Here is a 20,725-nt window from a genome sequence, read left to right as displayed (position 1 = left end):
TGCATCACCATTGTATGTTCTGAACTCTGCCAATATTATCGCTGTTGTCAGGCTGAAGGCTCTCCACAGTGTCTTCAAAAACACCTTCAGACTGGACTTAACAAAAAAAAAGCTCCACACTAGAAAAAAAAAATCGCCTGAAAACAGCTCGACTTCTGCTGTGTTTACAACTGATTCGAGCTTGAATCAGCTGGTGCCGTTTTGGTGATGATGTAGCAACAATATGGCCGCGACCAAGGGCTGAAATAGAGCGCAGGCTTCAGACAGCTCTTGTTTATCCTTCATCTGTGCACTTATCGACTTTTATTGTTCAGGTTTTTTAAAATATCAACATTTCATAATTTTTAGTGATTATTTGTGCAGATTTTTTGATGTCACCTACACTTTAAAGTCTGATCTCACAGGGACAGGAAGCCAGTGAAGAGATACCAAAATCGGTGTAATGTTGTCAAAGTTTCTGCTTCCTGTCAAAAGTCTGGCAGCAGCATTTTGAACCAATTGGACAGCCCTAAATGCTGGACTGCATTAAACCAGTCAATACACTAGGGTCAAGATTAGATTTCTTCAGTAATAGTTTAATTACTACAGATTTGAAACATTTAGGAACAGATCCAGAAGTTAATGAGAGATTAATCATTTCCAGCATACTTCGCCCAAGAGTGGGTCACAGGTCCTTAAACAGTTTTGTTGATATAGGATCAAATAAGCATGTGGTGCTTTTTGTAGATGTTACAAGTTTCGTTAGTACGCCTAGTGAGATACTATCATATCCTGTAAATCTAGGTCATACCTCATGTTTGACCATTACTACGGAGACCAAGCATTCAGCACAGTCAAAACTATTCTATTTATTAACACAATTATCACAACCAATAATCTGCATCACAGTTCACCAAAATTGGAGCAAGTTTAACTTTTGAACCTGAACCCTATACAAACTGATATTGACTGTTTCTTGGTGTTTTCCCCATAATTCTGTAACATTCAGTCATAGATCATACAAAGTTGACCTTTTTGGAATCTTTATGCACAGACAATGTGGTATACGAGTACATTTCAATATGACTGAAGCATTTTTAAATTTTGACCACTCATTAATTCTTCAGTGACACCTACCTGTCTATAGCTGCCACCCTGGGACGGTTTCATACAATCCAGCTGACACAAAAGTGAGATTTGTTTGGACAACTGAAGCTGTAGTAAAAACCTATGGGCTAATAGCTTAGATCTTTTATTTTTGACTTTCACATTCTTAATTCCTCATATGTTGGAGTTTGTGTGCCTACACGCAGCTCTGCATACCGTCAGATTGTAGCTGTGGCAGCGTGTCACCGCATAGCCAAATGTCTCCCACTGAACAGTCAGCTGGCGAGCTCTGACGTCCACCACGTTGACATTTTGGGGACCGTGGACTGGGTCTGAAACATAGAGACAGATTCCAACAAAATGAGTTTCACACAAGCACAGTGCAGCGCTGCTCTTACAAACAGAGAGTACACTTTGATGAATCTGTGTGCGCAGCAGTGAGTGCTTGCAGGAGAAAAAAAAAAGCTTGAGTATCGATCTTTTTACACGAGGATCATTCAATATCAATACCAGCGTTGGTATCGATATTAGGATCGATCCGCCCACCTCTAATTGTCAGCTCAGTGATGGCGGAGGCCTACGACAACGGCGCGATGGTGAATTATAATGGTGATTTCTCCAAAAGCGATAGAAAACACAGTCGCTACCCGCAGTGCATCGTGTGGACACGGATCTCCATCTTATCATGGGTGCTCCCCTTCATTGGTCACATGGGTATATGCACCTCTGCTGGAGTCGTACGAGATTTTGCAGGATCATACTTTGTCTCTGAGGACAACAGGGGCTTTGGCAGACCAACAAAGTATTGGAAGCTTGATGTTGATAAAGTGTGTGGCAATAGTGTTGCTACGTGGGACAAAGCCGTACACGATGCATCTGAGGAATACAAATGTAGGCCGCACAATCTGTGTTTTGATAACTGTCACTCCCATGTGGCCATTGCCCTGAACCTCATGCGCTATGACAACAGCACATCTTGGAACATGATGAATCTGTGTGTGCTGGTGGTCATCCATAGTCAGGTCCCTTCTTATCTTAGGGACCTCATAGTACCATATCACCCCAATAGAGTGCTTCGCTCTCAGACTGCAGGCTTACTTGTAGTTCCTAGGGTTTGTAAGAGTAGAATGGGAGGCAGAGCCTTCAGCTTTCAGACTCCTCTCCTGTGGAACCAGCTCCCAATTTGGATCAGGGAGACAGACACCCTCTCTACTTTTAAGATTAGGCTTAAAACTTTCCTTTTTGCTAAAGCTTATAGTTAGGGCTGGATCAGGTGACCCTGAACCATCCCTTAGTTATGCTGCTATAGACTTAGACTGCTGGGGGTTTCCCATAATGCATTGAGTGTTTCTTTCTCTTTTTGCTCTGTATGCACCACTCTGCATTTAATCATTAGTGATCGATCTCTGCTCCCCTCCACAGCATGTCTTTTTCCCGGTTCTCTCCCTCAGCCCCAACCAGTCCCAGCAGAAGACTGCCCCTCCCTGAGCCTGGTTCTGCTGGAGGTTTCTTCCTGTTAAAAGGGAGTTTTTCCTTCCCACTGTTGCCAAGTGCTTGCTCACAGGGGGTCGTTTTGACCGTTGGGGTTTTTCCGTAATTATTGTATGGCTTTGCCTTACAATATAAAGCGCCTTGGGGCAACTGTTTGTTGTGGTTTGGCGCTATATAAATAAAATTGATTTGATTTGATTTGAAAACGTAAGCTGGGCAGGGTTTCTCAAGACCTGGCTCCCCTTCTTCATGCTGTGCGGAGTCCTCGCCACGCTCATCCTGACCTTCAACCTGCAGTAACGATCCCACCAGTGATGACTCACACACTTTGTTTGTGCTGTTACTGGCTGTTGAATTGAGCCACATTTTGAAGCGATGCTTGTTTGCCCACATGGTACCAAGCAGAGCACGTCAAAGTCGATAGCGTCTCTGCGCGGTATCTCAAGGCAAAGCTCAGCTGTTTTGTTTGAGTCATTTGGTACAGTGGTTCTCAAAACTGGTCTCCATTCTCAGAGCCGAGTCAGCCTCCCCTTTCTGTTAAACCGGTTCAGTTTTACTCATTTGTCAATAACTCAGGGGACACTTGGACACTGAGACTTAATGTGAAGATGGAGACTGGGTAGAAAGAGGCTGGATCCATTATAATCCACGGGCCAAGCAGGTTTTTGGTACCACTTAAAGGGACTAAACATCACTTGGAATCCAGAATCCAAATAAATACAGCATCTGACCTCAGATTCTAATGCAGCTAAAACAATATAAACCAAGTAAATATTTAAAGCTACATGGCCTTGAAAATTTTGCTAAATTGACAATGTTTACTTTCACCTGAAATCCAAGCATTATCAAATCGGTTTTATTTTTGAAACATGTTGTAAAATTACTGCTCATTTTAAGGTTTTGAAATTACCTGACGTTACCTTTGAAGTTGTGTTTTAAAAAACTAAAAAAAAAAAAAAAAACAGTGGCCACTCAATGACACCTTTAATGGAAGTACTGTGCCAGTTAACATATGATTCTTTTGGATATTTAATCGGTGTACATTATTTGGCTGTTGTGGATGATATGCAGAAATGCTGCATTTATTTTATTTACTGATTGTTATTTTTTTGTTGTTTATGATAATTTTATTTAAGGGGCATCATTTTAAATTGGTGACTTTATTATATTATTTATCATATGGTGTTTTTTTTGTTGTTGTTCTCTGGAAAAATGATTATGACTGTGTAAATTGTGATGGTATTTATTTATTTTTTATTTTACATTTAAAAATGAAAGTTATTTTTTTCTGCGGTGTATCTGTACATGTTGATTAGACAGTTTTCACATTGACTTGCATTACTGAATTTTAACTGATGTGTGTGTGTGTGTGTGTGTGTGTGTGTGTGTGTGTGTGTGTGTGTGTGTGTGTGTGTGTGTGTGTGTGTGTGTGTGTGTGTGTGTGTGTGTGTGTGTGTGTGTAATAACAACATTGTAACATTGTTCCCAAAAGTGCAGCCCAAATAGGGGATAAAATATGAAACAACTCAACTCAAACTTTATTTATAGAGCATATTTAAAACAACCGAGGCTGACCAAAGTGTTGTACACATTAAAACAGGATACTCAAAATGCAGCAATTATAATAAACAGTACTAAAATACATAACACAGTGCTATAAATAGAACTGAATAAATTATTTATAATACAATTAAAATTAAAATTGAAATAAAATTAAAATAAAATTTTGTCAGAAGCCCACTTAAACTTGATTAAAAGCCAGAGAGGTGAGTTTTAGGGAAGATTTAACCTTGATCGATCCCACAGAGTGGATGTGCTAGAGCAGGTTGTTCCAGAGCCTATAGGGGGTGCTGCCACAAAAGCTATGTCACCTTTAGCTTCATTCCAAGTACTGAGGGCTAGGCCATTAAGAGCTTTAAAAACAAATAATAACATTTTAAAATCTATTCTAAAAGCAAACGGAATCCAGTGCAACAAAGCTAGGGCAGGGGATATGTGGTCGTGCTTGTGTTTGTCAGTAAGGAGACGAGCAACTGCATTTTGTACCAGCTGCAGGCGGTGCAGCAGCGACTGGTCCAGGCCAAAAAACAGCCAGTTACAGTAATCCAGTCTTGTGTTAATAAAAGCATGGAATACAGTCTCGAGATCTTTGCGTGACAGGTACCCTTTTACTCTTGATAAAATCCTTACATGAAAACAGCTGTTTTTCACAACTGAACCTGGCAATCAAATTTCAGCCCGTCATCAAATATTACACCAAAACAAAACCCGAAAGTAAGATCAGAATTAAAGGACGGCCGTGGATGATACCAAAGTTTTCATCTGTACTGAAAATTAGTCACGTAAAATTCAAAGTACTCTTTCAGAATATTTCAAAAACCATTGCAATATCTATGTCTTGGAACGCTGCTCCAGGGTCTGTATCAAACACTGGCACCTGCTGGATGGATCCTGAATGTGCATCCACATCAAATTAACAATTTTAAAGAATTTAAAGGCAACAGTCATATTCAATAGTGATCACAATAATCCCAATGATAAAAGCAGATATGCAATTAATTTTTCATGCTTAATACAGCTGTGTATTACAGATATCCAGTGAATTTGACATTACTTTTATTTTTTTAATAATCTTAATTCCACTTAGGGAATTGCATCAGAAAACTGTTATACACCAAAACAATTTTGTTGGGTAACAAGCTTCATTAAGGTCTTTAAATTGAAACACTAAAATAAATTCCACCAAAATACTCACAATATGATCACAAATTTTCTCTTGACTTACCCCAAAATAATACATGTGAATACTTTTTGACTCCATTACAAGATTGTTCAAACAAGCTACTTAAATATAAGATAAGGCTCATAAAACAGGATTAGACAAAGTCACCATGGATTATCCGTTCAGGCGGCTAACACGGGAGGCTTTGGGGTTTGCTGAGGTGTGTGTTTGAGGAGCATAACGAGGTCAAAAATGAGGACACAAAGTTTACTTTTAATTCCAGATAAAAATGCCAGTCATCATGTTTGATTTATGCCTGGATGTGTCCGAGTGTATGACAGTAAAACCTGTAATTAGTTGGGGGCAGACATCAGAAACCCGCTCCCCCCGCCAACCCTCCCTCCACCCCCAGCAGTGTCTTTGGGGCTTAAAGGGTCTGTGCATCGACTTAAAAGACAAAAGCCTCCAGATTAATCCACTGTTCCTGGATGAGACTGACATTTGGCAGTCAAAATAAATAAAGAAGCTGCAGTGAGTTAGTGACGTAACGGACCTGTAGCCTGTTCCTTAGGCTCGCCCAGCAGGCAGCACCACATATATATACAGTGGTGGGCACAGATAACCAAAAAATTAACTTCGATAACAGATAATCAGATAACTGAAAAGTTATCTTTGATAAAGATAAAACAATAAACCACAAAAAAATGTATCGGAAGTTACAGATAACCAATAACCGCTAAATTCCAGTATTGTCTCTGGTACATTTGCAACTACTAACAAGCTGAATTTGAGTTTTAACACCACGATCGCTTCTGATAGTATCAAAAGCGACAACAGACCCAAACAATGAGCCAGCACTTCTGTCTTTGAACATCTTGCCCCTGCTGGAAGCTCTTGTTGCTACATGTCTTCCAGCACAGAAGCAAGCTGAGAGGAGCCATGAACCTCAACTCTCTACTCAATCGCAATGCGACCGTCAGGCGGAGGTCTTGGAAAATAAAGCAATGCTGAGTTATGGTTTGGTGTATAAATAAAATTAATACTGATAGAATAACTCCATTAATGTCACTTCTGTCATTTGTACAAAGGTAAAATATAACATATATCTTTTAATGTTGAATAATGCACTAATTCTGATGTTTTGTAACAAACACAGACAGATCACAAAGGATTCTGGGTAAAATGTGCCTCGCTAAACACTGATTGGTTGAGTCATTCATTATGTAAACCAACACGTTAATGTGATGTGTGTCATGTGTTGGTGTTTACAGATAAATGTGCTTTTGTAAAATATTCCATCTTCCATCTGCATGTGGAGAGAATGTGTGCTCATTTTATTATATTGTGTGCACATTTTATGATGTTGTGCACACATTTTATGATATTGTGTGCATGTTTTATGATATTGTGCGCACGTTTTAAGCATCGTTTGAGTAAAACAAGGGCACAATCTACTTAAACATGGCCACAATTTGTAAAACGTGCACTCAATATGTCTTGACACATAAATGTTGGCTATTAGCCAACAAACCAGGAGACAGTGTAATACATTTCCCCATTAGAAATGGATCTGGTCAGAGTGGATCATCATGGCTTGGGCGCACAAAGACATACAACTCCAGCTACCCAGCATGACATCATCTGGAGTTTAAGCACATTAAAAAGGATGCTGAGGGCGAAGTGTCTTCCCATAATGAGGATGACAATTTAGGTCATATTATGAAGTTCATTTTGAATGAAAGGAAAACGTGCACACAAATTATCATGGCCAGAAAAAAATACCACTTTAAGTGACCTCTCCCAGGTTCCGTACTCCCATCGAGAGTTTTTGTAAATTAAGTTTGGAAAAAAAAGCTTCTGTTTACATTTTCCTTCTGGAAACACAAGTCCGACGTGTGGTTTTTTGAACGTACAATGTGTGTGAGAACATAAATCATGCGCTCTGAACTTTTAGACCATGCGGTTCTGTGGTACAGTTTGAGCTTTAGCCGAGTACAGTGATTGAAAATATATCAGCTCAGCTACAGGGCCAATACTGCCATGAACACTACTGGCCAGTAGATGGCAGTAGAGACCTTGAAAACTTGCCAAAACAAAATTCCAGATAATCTGTGTAGGCTACATTTAAGATGCGTGGAATTTAATATATTGTCTGAAATTAGTTTGGTTAAAAGTTGAACCATAAGTTAAAAATGTATGCTCAACTGATTTTAATTTTTCTAAATGTTTGTAGCTGTTGAGCTTTATTTACCACGTTATCTGTCTAAAAATTATCGGACAAAAATTAATCGCAAGTTAATTATTCGATTTCCGGATTTTTTTTTTTTTTAGATTATGTCTCTCACAGTGGACGTGCACCTAAGATGACAATTTCAGACCCCTCCAGGATTTCTACGTGGGAGAACTTGCAAAATCGCAGGGTGTTCAAATACTTATTTTCCTCACTGTATATATAAAGTATATGTGTGTGTGTGTGTAAGATGTGCAACATCCCTGTTGAAAAAATAAATAAATAACTAGAGCACAAACCTCCGCCAACACTAGTTCCAGAAATTACAGAAATTTTTACCTTGGAAAAAAATGTTCACGGTCAAAGTCCTGTTACAAACTAAAATATAATACAAAAGGGCTTTTCAATGTTAAAATCAAACAGCTGCTAAATCTGCAATACAGATCAGATGCATATCAAACTTAGACTATTCATTGAGAGTTCTAATTTGCACCTCAGTGTCATAAATGAGAGTGATTGAGGTACTTTGAGATATAATGCAAAATGTACATCAAAGAGGTTTTTCAATATTATATTCAAATGTCCACAAAAGGCACAATCCAGATCAGATCCAGATCAAACTTTGTCAGGTGATCGTGAGTGTCAGTCTGCACCTCATTTTCAAATATGACAGTGATTGGGGCACGTTAGATTAAGATATAATGTAAAATATGCATTAAAAGGGGTTTTCAATGTTACATTTAAATGGCCAAAAAAATTTAATCTGGATCAGATCTGAAATATGGAAAAAATTTGATCTCTTTTGACAGAGGTATGAATTTTTGGAAATTTGTTTAATGTTAAAGATAGGGATTTTTCCAATTTTCCAAGATTTTTCTTGATGTTGCCTTTGACCTATGACCTTGAAAAATGAATCAGTTCTTGCCTATCAGGATATGAATCTTCAGCAAAACGTCCATAATGATATATGAAAAATTGTGGGCTCCAGGCTGTTCACAAACAAACAAACACAGAGCCAAACAAACAAACAACCGGGGTGAAAACATAATAAATACGGAGTTATAGGCTTTTGTTGGTGTGAAGAAACTGTATGGTGAAACTTTTCTCTGATGCATCATCACTTATAAATCTTCATGGTGGAGTGGAACAGATGATTTTAACATAAGAAAACAGACTGAATCTCTCATGATCCTTCTGGAAAACTATAAGTTAAATTTCACATCATCTTTTCGACAGCATTCTTCTCTGTTCCTCTCCACGATGAAGCTGTGTAAAGAACAGTTCTCACTTTCACAGCTATGTCTCACAGAAAGTCAAAGTCTACAACTGAGACAAACCGAAGTGAGAAGATCACAGTTACCCACAAATGTGAAGTAACATGTTGTTTGGTGACGTGTGAAGAAGACCACAAGATGATCGTAGGAGAACTCGAGCGCAGACTCGGTGCTTTCAGAAGACGTGGGGATGTCAGGACATACGTACCAACTTTAAGAGCTCCATGGAAATGTGAGGGATTACAATAGTATGTCAGTTTGCAATGGGGAAAAAAAACATGCCCTTCTTGGATGTTTATCTGTAAAAGTGAAGTGGTGAGTGCACAGAGCTGACATTATCTATCCACAAGCAGAAATCAAAACATTTATGAGGAGTCCAACGAGTCCAGAGACCCCACAGGGATAAAGGATTTAAAGGCTGTAGTCACATCCAAAGAGGGGTCTCCCCAGACAGTGGAGCATGGGTGCAGTGAGAGAGGGGTGTCAACGGAGTGTGTGTGTTTTTTTTTTTATTCAAACGGAGGAGAAGCTGTAGCACTTTGCCAAAATACGGCCATTTGGTACTGCGAAGGTCTTGTCCATCCTTCTGTCTGTCCGTCTGTGTGTCTGTGCTCAGCATAAGTCCAGTCCTATTCCTGCCAGGGTCTTCAAATTCACAGTGACAATTCTTGGGACACGGACCTTGGAGAAGTTCAAAGATGGCTAACCTTGACCTATTTTAATAGGTCAAAAGGGCACATTCTGCTTCCTATTTTTATTCTCATATGACCGACAGCATGCAAATCTGCTTTTTATCTTGGGTGGTGGGGTATCAGGATTCTGGGTGCATGGTGACAGCCAATCAAAGTGAAGACGCATCGCTAGTCTCTCTCTGACTGGTAATTCAACAAAACGGAATCATCGGAATACGTCGTAGGACCTCCCAAACTATTAAAAAGAAGTGACTTATAATCCAGAAAATACAGTAATAAAAAAGTTTATTTGATCAAGCATCTCATAAAACATCAATCTGTACAGATTAAAAATCATTGTAAGCTGCGTTGCTCTTCAACGAACATCCAATCTATGAAATCTTACAGATTCATATAAAATATAAACTTTTGTAATTAGGTTGGTCACACAACCATCAACTCCTGCTGCCAGTGGGAGAGTGGGAGTAAACGTACCTACATGAATCATTTAATATTTCAGAAGAAAAAGGTAAGTTATAGAGATGGGGGTCGGGAAATTTAGGACATGTTTTCAATGATATTGGCTGTATTGAAAAATCACTACTGTAATTCTCTCCAATTCATTAAGTATGACAGGAACCTGCACCCAAAAATGCTCGAAGCAAATGCGAGACTCATACCAGAACTTAGAGTAAAAAAATGGGTTTTACTGTAGAGCCAGAAAAAGGTCGGTACACGAGTAAGCAGACCGGAATCAGTAACAGTACCCAAAACATGAGACAAAAAGACAAGGTCATAAATAGGCAAGAGGTTCGAAAACATGGTATCAAAGACTGTGAACAAGAGCTGGAACGAAGACACTAGGGAACAACGAACTGGTGAAGCATGTGTGCAAACAAAGGGTTTAAATAAGAAGAGTGATCAGAGCAGATGGAGTGCAGGTGTGGGAAAGCAGACAGGAAGGGGGCGTGACAAACAAAGAGATCAGACACACCACCAGCTAAGAGAGTGCAGTAAAGTCAAAAACCAAGGAAACCCCACCGTGAGCAGAAAGAAAAGACACAAAATCCCCACTAGTGCAGCAGACAACAATGAACACCACACAACCTGACATAACCCCCACATGACAAAGTAAGAGTATGTAATGAAGCAACAACTAAATAAATGAATAAAAAAAACTCAAACTGAGACTTATTGATCAATAACAACTTAAAACAACCTCAAATGCACTTTCTTTTCCAAAGGAAGCTGCGGTGGAGACCGACTTCTAAAAATCTTTCAGCCGCAGTCGAACTGTTGGGGAGAAACAAACGAGAACGATACTGCAATTACGCATGCGGTAACCAGATCAAGCGGTGTACCTCTAATGAATGCACACACCCTAATTCCTCAATTACAGCAGCATGATCACTCATCACAGAGCCCCAAATGAAGAGAATGAAATAACCAATTTTCCCCAAGAAAAGCAATAAATCAAAACTCGTCTCAGTGCAATAACTCTGGATTCTGCAAAGACTCAAACCATGTTAGTTTAATCAGATTTATGTTTGGAGGTCTGCAGAGGAACCGTCCAAAACCAACAAACAGCGGCCGAACAAATCCACCGCCGTCACCAAGGCAGCTAATCCACTGCTTTTCCAGTCGGGAATGATGGAAGTTAATCTCCCGGATAATCTGGATACCACTCAGTCAGAACTGCTTGAAATTGACTGCTAATTTCTGTTCGGCGGGGGTCAAGACAGACAGAGAACAATGAACCCTGTGGGCACAAGAGCTTTAAAAACATGAATCCTTGGGTGACTTTATTATCTGAACAACAGAATCTAATCTTGGAAAAAAATGCAGATTATAAAAAAGAAAGATTTGAAAGGAGGGAGCTGGACAGGTTATTTAAATTACAACTTTGTTTACATCGTTAAGGCGATGATAGCGTCTCCCAGGCTTCCCGTGATTGTGACTAATGCCAGATTTGTCACATCATCCATCTCATTTAGTCTCCCCACCACCCCAACCCGCCCCTCAATTCAAATGCCTTGTAAATGTTTCCTATCTATATTCATGCGTTCATCTCAAACTCTTCTTCACATCCATTTTAGTGCTCATTAAAAGTCTGCCAACGAGCCTTTCATTGGATTCAGGTGTGTTGGAGCAGGGAGACAACGAAGAGTGTCAGGAAGGTGGCTCTCGAGGACCAAACTTGGCCACCCCTGTACTAGAAGGTCACTTTACCTTCAGCAAATACAGATACCGGATTTTGGAGAGCATAAGTCACTTTATTTATTTATTGTTAATAATTTCAGAAGGTCATATATAGCTGCTCAAATATGTATATAAAAAACTGCATCATCATCATCGTCTATGGCCACAAGATGACAGTGCCTACATGTGTGACAAGCTGCTCCTGTATACTGAATGAGGTACTGTGATCTGCACTCCAAAGAAGGAGAAGGAGAAGATGAGCAATGCCAGGCCATCTCAGCCAAGGCGAGTCTATTCTCCTTTACAAATATTTTGCAAAAGATGAGGTGGAACTCATGTATGATCATCTGATCATCTGTTCAGTTCTGTTGACTCACGTTGCCGGGTACAATAACAATTATATTGTTAGTTTCTGCTAGTTAACACAGTGTTTGAGTTATGAACAAATAAATAAATAAATCATGTGCTGGGTTCTCAAATGATTGATTATACTGAATATTGCATTGCAAGAGGATAAAGAAGATGCAATACACAAAAACACTTAGAGACTTGAGCATTAATTTGGTTCGGTCTAATACGATGCAGTTTGTTGCAATTATTTGTTTGATTTTTTTTTCAATTTTTTTTTCAATTATTTTTCATGTTTTTTTTCCAGTAATTTTTTCAATTATTTGTTTTTCCATGATAAATTAGAATAAACAAAAACCAGAACTGCTGACATTCAAATACATATTTCACAATAAACCAGAGACCGTCTTCAAATTTTTACTATTGTGATGCAGCTTGCCGGTGTGCTGCATCACAATAGTAAAAATTTGAAGAAGGTCCCTGGGAGTCCCTCTGCTCACCTTTTGTTCAACACTGTAGCAAAACAAGATCAAATTCAACTGATGTATATTGTTAAAATCAAGCCATTGACAGGCTCATAATATGTTTAGATTGAATCAGGGATCTGTCTGTCGTATTAGTCCTTTAAAATCGATTGGCGAGTCACATTGTTCACTAATTGTTGCACCGCTAATTGGCATATTTCTGCTTGTTTTGCTGCACCACACTATTAGAAGACAAAAGTCGACATACTGCTTATTACCATCAGGCTTTTGTGATTAGACAAGAAAATAAAAAGTAATTTAAATGTAGAAGACATGCCGTTGATGACACGCACGGTGCTGCTGGATAATACCGATTCCTCGCCGACCTGAGGTGGAGATAAAGTTGTTTTGCTTGCCTTTGAAAGTACTTAAGGGCCTGCTGAATGTTTTGTCAGGTAGATATCTAGTTCAGGCACGAAGCTAGTGAGGCGTTGTGGTTTGGGATGCCTTCCTGAATCTGATGAATGAGCAGCAGGAATGGAGCCATTAATCCAAAGACTTTAGGGAGGCATTCCGGGGAGAAGAGTGGAGGGGAGGTTGAGGAGGAGCCGAAATCAATCACACTGCCTCCCTGTGCTCCTTCTCCCCATCTATTTTTTCTCCACATTTCACTTTTCTTGCATTATTTATCAATTTTTTCAATCATTTCTTTTAGCTTTGTTGTTTATCTTGTTTTTGGAACCTGAGGTTTCTCATCTTTCATTTTTTTTAAACAAGTCTTGAAATCTTTTGGCGCCGTCTCCTGTCTCTCTCCAATCAATAAATATTAAAAAATTTATTGCACCTTCCCCACATTTGAAGTTCTTAATTTCTATAACTTCTTCTAATTCTGTATCTCGAAATCCATGATTATGAGACCATCATGGCTTTTATTTTCCCTGGAAGAAGGGGAGGTTCTTAACTGTAAGCACAACATAAATTTGCCAATTACTGAGTGGATTTTGTTTTTCTCTTCAGAAATGTGCTAAAGAAGTGAACAGATTAGAGCCCAACCGATATATCAGCTAGCCAATAATATGTCAATATGGGCCTTTCATGAACAAATCAGTATTTTTTTTTTCTGGTATAAAAACTTTAATTTTACAGAATGAACAATGGAGTAAAACAACTATGACTGTTTTTAATGGTGTCATTACCTACTTTGTCCAGTAGACTGCATGTTTACAATGCTGTCAGTCATGACTGAGACCCCCCCCCCCCCCCCCCCCCCAATCATCCCTGTCATTCATTTTCATTCATAGTGGGTGTTTTATAGTGACAAGAAACAAGTGGTCTCTGTGCCACCAGCAAGGTGGGGCCAAAATAGACAAGAATATAAAGAAGTCTATTTTATGCAAATGAGTGATAGGACGCAACAACTGCCAATCCAAAAGACAGCATGATGTACGTTGGCTTGTAGCTGGATGGTTATACGAAAGCCGACTGAAAAACCAACATTTCTCAAGAATGCGTGAAGTTTTGACTCAGTGGGTGCCATGTTGAGAAATTTTGGTCACTCAGAATGCAAACCATTTTTTTCCGTATTGTCAGCTGTTTATTTTGAGATTTTGGTCCTATAAGTCCTATACAAATAGCCAATATAATAATAAATATTATTATGAACAAATGTGTGATTTTTTTTGGGGGGGGGTTAAGTTACCAAGTAGTATGTTGCAGTACTTTCCAAATTCAGGTATGTCACTTAAAAAAGTGACATACCTCAGAAAATATGGTACATCTTATGGGGCCATTATTGCAGCAAAAGTATTTGCAAATGTGTATTTCGATCCACAAATGTGTAAAAAAAATCCTTGCGTGTGTAACCGTGTGTCTCTGAAACAAAACGGGCCACTCGATTGGATGTGTTCTTACACGTGACTTTTGCTAGAGTTCTGCCACTTTAGATCTGTAAATGCGTGCAGCAATTCGTACTTGTGTGGAGACTAACCACCAGGGGGCACAAGCACACATAATATAAGTCACCGCTACCGTTTTAAGCCTGGACGGGCCCATCGAAGAACATCTTTGAGGGCATGTTTTGTTGTTTGTTTTTCCTGTGTTTCAGAGACCAGGAATAGGTATCAACACCCGCCCCTCCCCCAAAAATAAATTAAGAAATTTTGACTGGGCACAAGAACAGAGCGTCCATTATATCATGCTGAATTCCAGTCCAGTCTCAGTTTTGTTTTTTCGTGCTCCCGTCACGAAATGAGTCAAATTTTCGTGACAGGGTTTTTTGTTTTTACTCACTATTATTAACCCTACTCTTTCCTCCAACCCTAACCATAACCACCTGACCCCCCACTTCACTTTTAATTTTGTGCAGCCATTACAGAATGAATTCAAATGAATTTGTGCTGCCATGACGAAAATGAGGCGCTTTTCATCACAATATCACAAACCAATAGATTAATGTATATTTTGGGCTGCTGAATCACGACTTGCTGTGAGACCAGGTTGTAAATTAATGTGAAACTTAAATCTACATTAAATGCTAAAAATCACACTTAAAATCTTCACTGGTTATTTTATTTTCACCCAAAACTGACCGCTGGTCAGCTTCTGTCATATCTAACAGGCAAACTAACATTACTGAAAACCGTGGATAAAGTATGAATTACTGTTTATAATCAGCTAAATTTCAGTAATGTCAGCTTGCCTGGTAACACCAATCGCTCGCTATCCAGTATCAAGTATAGACAGCATGAACCCCTATAACTTTTTTAACTTTTGTTAGAAAATCACCAGATGTTTTTCTTCATTCTAGCATGTTAATAGAAAAGCAGGGGGGTGGGAGTTGCTTTGCATTGGGTTTGTTTCTATGACAACGGCACAAAGCTAACAGCTAAAACATCTAACAGCAAAGTGATAAAAGCACTGCAGGTTTGTGCTATTTTTCTGTTGTGTTGTTGAGTTGTCTTCAGTGTGTCGTATCTTCTTGACGCAGGAAGACTCATAATGCAAGCACACGTGTGACCACATGCTTGGAAAGGGAGGGGTGAGGAGCAAATGGAAGCCAAAACCTGGCCATTCGTAAAGTTTTTTTTTTTTTTTTTTTTTTTTTTTTGTATTTTTGCATTTTCATGACGTATCTAAAGTGAAAACATCAATGAATGTATAGATCTTAGTGTCAATCTGGATAAAAGTTGAGGATCCACATCCTAAAAAGAAGATTATTTGTCTCTGCAATCTGCAAGTGCCCTTCAAGTTCTGTATTTTTCATTGCTATTGTTAAATTCACACATAATTTTCCAAACAACCCTTCAGCTGCTTGAGTTGTCCCTTAAAAACTGAGCATAAACAGAACTATGGCGCCCCACTGGACTTGGGGACTGAACAAACCAGAGCCATCTGACTTGTTTTCCCGGAGCCTCTCTAGGTCTTTGTGAGACACTGTGGCTTTGATTCTCTCTCCTGCATTCACCAAGTAGAGGTAACAGGCAGAAATATAAAAGAAAAAAATGAGAGAAAAATCAGAGAACTCGTGGAAAATAACAGAGCGAACTTCCCTCTGGGAGGAACACGGCAGGGACGGCGTTCATTCCAGGCTCTGTACGTCTTTGTCGGAGAGCGCTCAGGGAAATCACGTTTCCAAAGCTGTGTTGGCCAAAGGCTAGAAACACAATTAATATGAGAGATCCTAACAGCCCCAACAAAACACACACACTCACACACACCCTGAGGATTGTACACTGTAAAACAGCACAAACTCACTGATCTTAAACATATATAGACACACTCTGTTTCGTTTATTTCATGTTCTGCCCATAACACACCCATGACTTATTACATAACTTTGTGAGATTACACACCAGGTAAATAGCAAACTGAATTTCAACATGGACGCTTTGAAACATGCAACATCGGCAAGAAACTGCAAAAAAAGACTCACTGGGTGAAATTTCAGGCAGGAGTTCCTTCCAATAAACAGATGTAGCTCCAACTCAAGTGGTGGAGGATGCACAAGTGCATGAGCAATATTGCATTTGATGCAACACTTACCACGTTCACACTAACAAATAAAACATGGGTCAAGCGGTGGAGCACTGGCGATACCCTACATGACGTGGATGGGAAGAATGAAGCCTGACCCCATCTTAGAGTTACCAAATGTACAGCTAACGTGCTAATCTCTCAGTTTTGCCATTTTGTTAATGTATGTTTTGGGGGACTGGGTGTGGTTTTCACAACGACTTGCTTGGGTATGTGTATTAAAAATCATGACCATCTTATTTCCTCAATAATCACAGATTAACTGACCTAACATCATCACGCTACCACTAGCTGCTAAAAATGCTAACCAGTGTTAATTTTGGTTCAGGTTACATTTCATATTAAACAATTAATGTTTTCCTTTTGTGCAAGAAAAAGATAACTAAAAAAACAGCTGGAAGAATTTTCACCAAACTCAGTCGCCATATGACATGAGCAGATATCTTCAAATGATTGACTTTTAGAAAGAATGAGTCAAAAGTAAAAAAAAAAAAGTGTGAAAAATGAAAAACATTCTGCAACTAATAGGGCTGAAGAGATAATCAAATGTTTATATTGCTCAACAAAACATTTGTGATTGATTGGTATATGCGGCATCATGAAGAAGTCAAAAAGAAATCATGTTTATTCAAAAATCCATTGTTCATAATATCTGGTTCTCTTTGAGGTCACCATCTTCCCTGCTTATGTATATATGTATGAGTCCGCCTTGGGAGTGCGAGAATACTATACCCCCCCGAGCATATCCGCCCTCTCCGTTTTTTTAATGACAGTTGGTAAAATACTCATGCTAAATTAAATACATTTTTTATTAGAGTGAATTAAACGCCCAACCTAAAATAAATAAATTTTGTGTTCCCAATGCACTGCAAAAACTAAAAAAAAAAAGCCTTTTCACAAGATTTTTCTGGTCACTATCTGAGATGATGTCATCAGTGAGCGCTGGTAGGTAGCTGCATGACATTACAAGAGATGTGCACAAGGAAGAACAGATCTGGCACTAAATAGGTGAGTTATTTGTAATTTCCTTTTTATTGGTGATGAAATCACACATTTTATTGAAATATATGGAGGCATGGGCCTTGTGATTAGATTAGATTAGACAGAACTTTATTAATCCCTTGGGAAGACTCCCTCAGGGAAACTGAGGTTCCAGCAGCATTATACAGCAGCACATAGGGTAAGAAGCACACAGAGTATCAACAATAATAATAATAAAAAAAAAAAAACAATTTGCAAAATGTAATACCAGAAATACTGCCAATTACTAACTTACTGGCTACTACTGTTCCTCTCCTTCCCGCCCTCTGTCTTCTTGTTAGTCCTCCTCCCCCTGAGTGAGGAGTTGTACAGTCTGATGGCCTGAAGGACAAAGGAGTTTTTTCAGTCTGTTGGTTCTGCACTTGGGAAGGAGCAGTCTGTGGCTGAAGAGGCTCCTCTGGTTGCTGATGACGGTATGCAGAGGGTAATGTCCAGCAGTGATGAACGTAATATTTGTTGTCCTTGTGCATCTGCTCGTGCCCAAGTCCAGGAGCGCGATTACGAGGATGCAAATAAACAAAGGAAGTTGCATTACCTTTCAACACAAAGTTGGAGGATTGTGAGAAACAAATCTCCATAGCTTTATTGTGCACACTCAAAAGCGTGCATAAACAATGAACATGGACACAGTGTGCAGAGTGCGCTGGGTTGCATCAGCTGATGCCTTTCATTTCTATTAGTTCAGCACACTTGTATTTATTTGAACTCAAAATGGCTCAAAACTTTTTACAGTGCACACGCTCAGCCCAAGCTCTGCGACCACACTGTTAAATATGAACACACACAACACACGCGAGCTCTCCTGTGACACTGACCCTTCGAGGAAAACAAGGAAGATCAGAAGAAAACCACCACCCAGGCATTTGGCCCCGTGGATCAGACAGAAGCCCGCATGCACACATTTCTGAGGCGGGTTTTTAGGCCCCAGCTTACATAAATGAAGTACCTGAAACTGCTTTGATAGAAATGACACACAAACACACACTGACACAGTCCCCTCTGAAGCACTTCAGAATGTTCTTTGATTTGCCTCATTAATAAAAATAAAAGTGAAGTTTGCAATATTTCATCTCTGAAGTATCACAGTAGCACCCTGACCAAATTATCATCTTTTTAATCAGGACAGGTTTAAGAATGTCATTAAACTGGCTCACTGGCTCCAAACACACACCGATTCTACACATTTTTTAATTTCATATACAAGCACATAATTATACGCACACTTAGTCGCACAAAAGCTAAACTACATGGAGACAAACACACACACACACACACAGACGATGTAGCACCCTGCGGCTTGGTGACTTAGATAAATTGGATTAAATCAACTTGCAGCAGATGCGTTTTAGTGGATTTTAATTACGCCTCCTTGCATGGAACCAACTACTACAAGTTCAGCCATAATTTACTAAATCAAACTGAACAACACAATTCTTTTGACTTGGGAGCCGATGCTGTTTTTCAGCAAGGACAGAACAACCTTTAACTTACTGAGGGAACAAAAAGTTCTTACCCGCCTGAAGTAAATGTGATTTGATTTACAACTTCTTCTACAACACCAAGTAAAATCTTACAGCAAAGCCTGAAAGAAACTGGTAAAATGCTAAATATTCTGATTTGTACTGTGTCCAAGTGATCTATAGTGGATTAATTTAATAAATGTATTTATTTATTTTTACTGGGGATAAAAAAAAAAAAACTTACTCAAATTTAAATATGTGACCTGTCAAACAAAGTTTGTTTCTATGCGGATATTTTCAAAAATTTAAATTTTATTTATTTGCCTTTTTCCCCTCTGTGGAGTGATTTTCATGGATTGGATTTTCTTTTGAAGCTTTTCTTTAAGATTAAAACACTTTCTCTTCTATTTATTGGCAACACACAGATACAGATTCTTTCCCTGGAAGTAATAATTATTTATCTCCTCTTCCCCGGCAACAAGTCCAACGTGCTGCCAACCAAAGATATTTAAGACCACGGCTAATTAGCTTTGCCACCTTTGAGCTGATAATGAATATAAATTAGAGCTGTCAACAATTTGCATACTTGAGTACTCTGCAAATTACTTAATTGATGAAATAATTGAAAAACAAAACATGGTTAAACATACTTTTTCTGACTGACAAATTGTTAGCCACTAGCGATAGCTGCCTGACTCTATGAAGGATTTTAACAAGACATATTTTGGCCTATTTGGCTCTTTAGTTCCACAGTTGATTTTGGAGGCAAATAGTTTATTCTTGAGGAAGTGTTTTCAGCCCTATTGGGTATTTATCAACTTACAGTTTAATTAACAGCATACAAATTGTGTTGGTTCAAGAATGTTACTGGTTTCTTCTTAAGGCGCCAGTGAAAGATAAACAAAAGAGTGGATGCCTTGTGTTGTCATACACTTTATGACTAAATCAAAAGTATTTAGGTCAATCCTCCAATCTTTGGTCTCACTATGTAAATCACAACCGATGAGCTGATGTACTCTAACTTTACAGTGACTTTTATGTAATAATGTCTCCACTCCTTGCCTCAAAAGAAAACAATGGACATCAAGGTATACGTTTTGAGAGAGAATACAGAAGAAATACATTGTAAAATGCTGACAAACTCTGAAAAGGCAAAGTGAGATGAGCAACATCAACTGACACAAAGCTTTGTGCCTTTACAGTCTGTGTTCCAGGCTCATGATTTCACAGCGACTGCACTCACTAAAGTGAAGGATTTGTTATAAACAACACGTCTGCATTATTTCTTTGATGTGCAGCCTTTGATACAGTTGGTTATTGTATTTGTTGAGAAGACATACAGTGAGGAAAATAAGTATTTGAACACCCTGCGGTTTTGCAAGTTCTCCCACTTAGAAATCATGGAGGGGTCTGAAATTTTCATCTTAGGTGCATGTCCACTGTGAGAGACATAATCTAAAAAAAAAAAAAAAAAAATCCGGAAATCACAATGTATGATTTTTTTAATAATTTATTTGTATGTTACTGCTGCAAATAAGTATTTGAACACCTGTGAAAAATCAATGTTAATATTTGGTACAGTAGCCTTTGTTTGCAATTACAGAGGTCAAACGTTTCCTGTAGTTTTTCACCAGGTTTTCACACACTGCAGCAGGGATTGTGGTCCACTCCTCTATACAGATCTTCTCTAGATCTTTCAGGTTTGGA

At 38.9% G+C, this 20,725-nt stretch overlaps 2 protein-coding genes across 2 annotated transcripts in view; one reads left to right on the top strand and one right to left on the bottom strand.

Annotated features, from left to right (window-relative positions):
- The window catches only part of ptprt (protein tyrosine phosphatase receptor type T), a 1,196,058-nt gene that overhangs the window by 744,819 nt on the left and 430,514 nt on the right, over positions 1 to 20,725 (bottom strand). The window contains exon 9 of the mRNA XM_034165958.1: positions 1,303 to 1,418. Coding sequence (XP_034021849.1) covers positions 1,303 to 1,418 — 116 coding nt within the window. The remainder of the gene's footprint in view (positions 1 to 1,302; positions 1,419 to 20,725) is intronic.
- Positions 1,653 to 2,966, top strand: LOC117506451 (transmembrane protein 222-like). Its single transcript, XM_034165959.1, has 2 exons — positions 1,653 to 2,104; positions 2,778 to 2,966. The coding sequence occupies exons 1-2, from the start codon at positions 1,653 to 1,655 to the stop codon at positions 2,875 to 2,877; spliced, it is 552 nt and encodes a 183-aa protein (XP_034021850.1). The 3' UTR covers positions 2,878 to 2,966.

This window comes from Thalassophryne amazonica, chromosome 3 (genome assembly GCF_902500255.1).
Source record: "Thalassophryne amazonica chromosome 3, fThaAma1.1, whole genome shotgun sequence".
In the NCBI taxonomy this organism is placed as follows: Eukaryota; Metazoa; Chordata; class Actinopteri; order Batrachoidiformes; family Batrachoididae; genus Thalassophryne; species Thalassophryne amazonica.
Note: the sequence above shows the minus strand (reverse complement) of the source record. Positions and strands in the feature narration are given on the sequence as shown.

Bases quoted from the DNA above. Each gene is read 5' to 3' on its own strand.
- LOC117506451 (XM_034165959.1), top strand. From the start codon at position 1,653: ATGGCGGAGGCCTACGACAACGGCGCGATGGTGAATTATAATGGTGAT. The intron at 2,105-2,777 runs TCAGGTCCCTTC...TTTGATTTGATT, and splicing joins GTGCTGGTGGTCATCCATAG to TGAAAACGTAAGCTGGGCAG.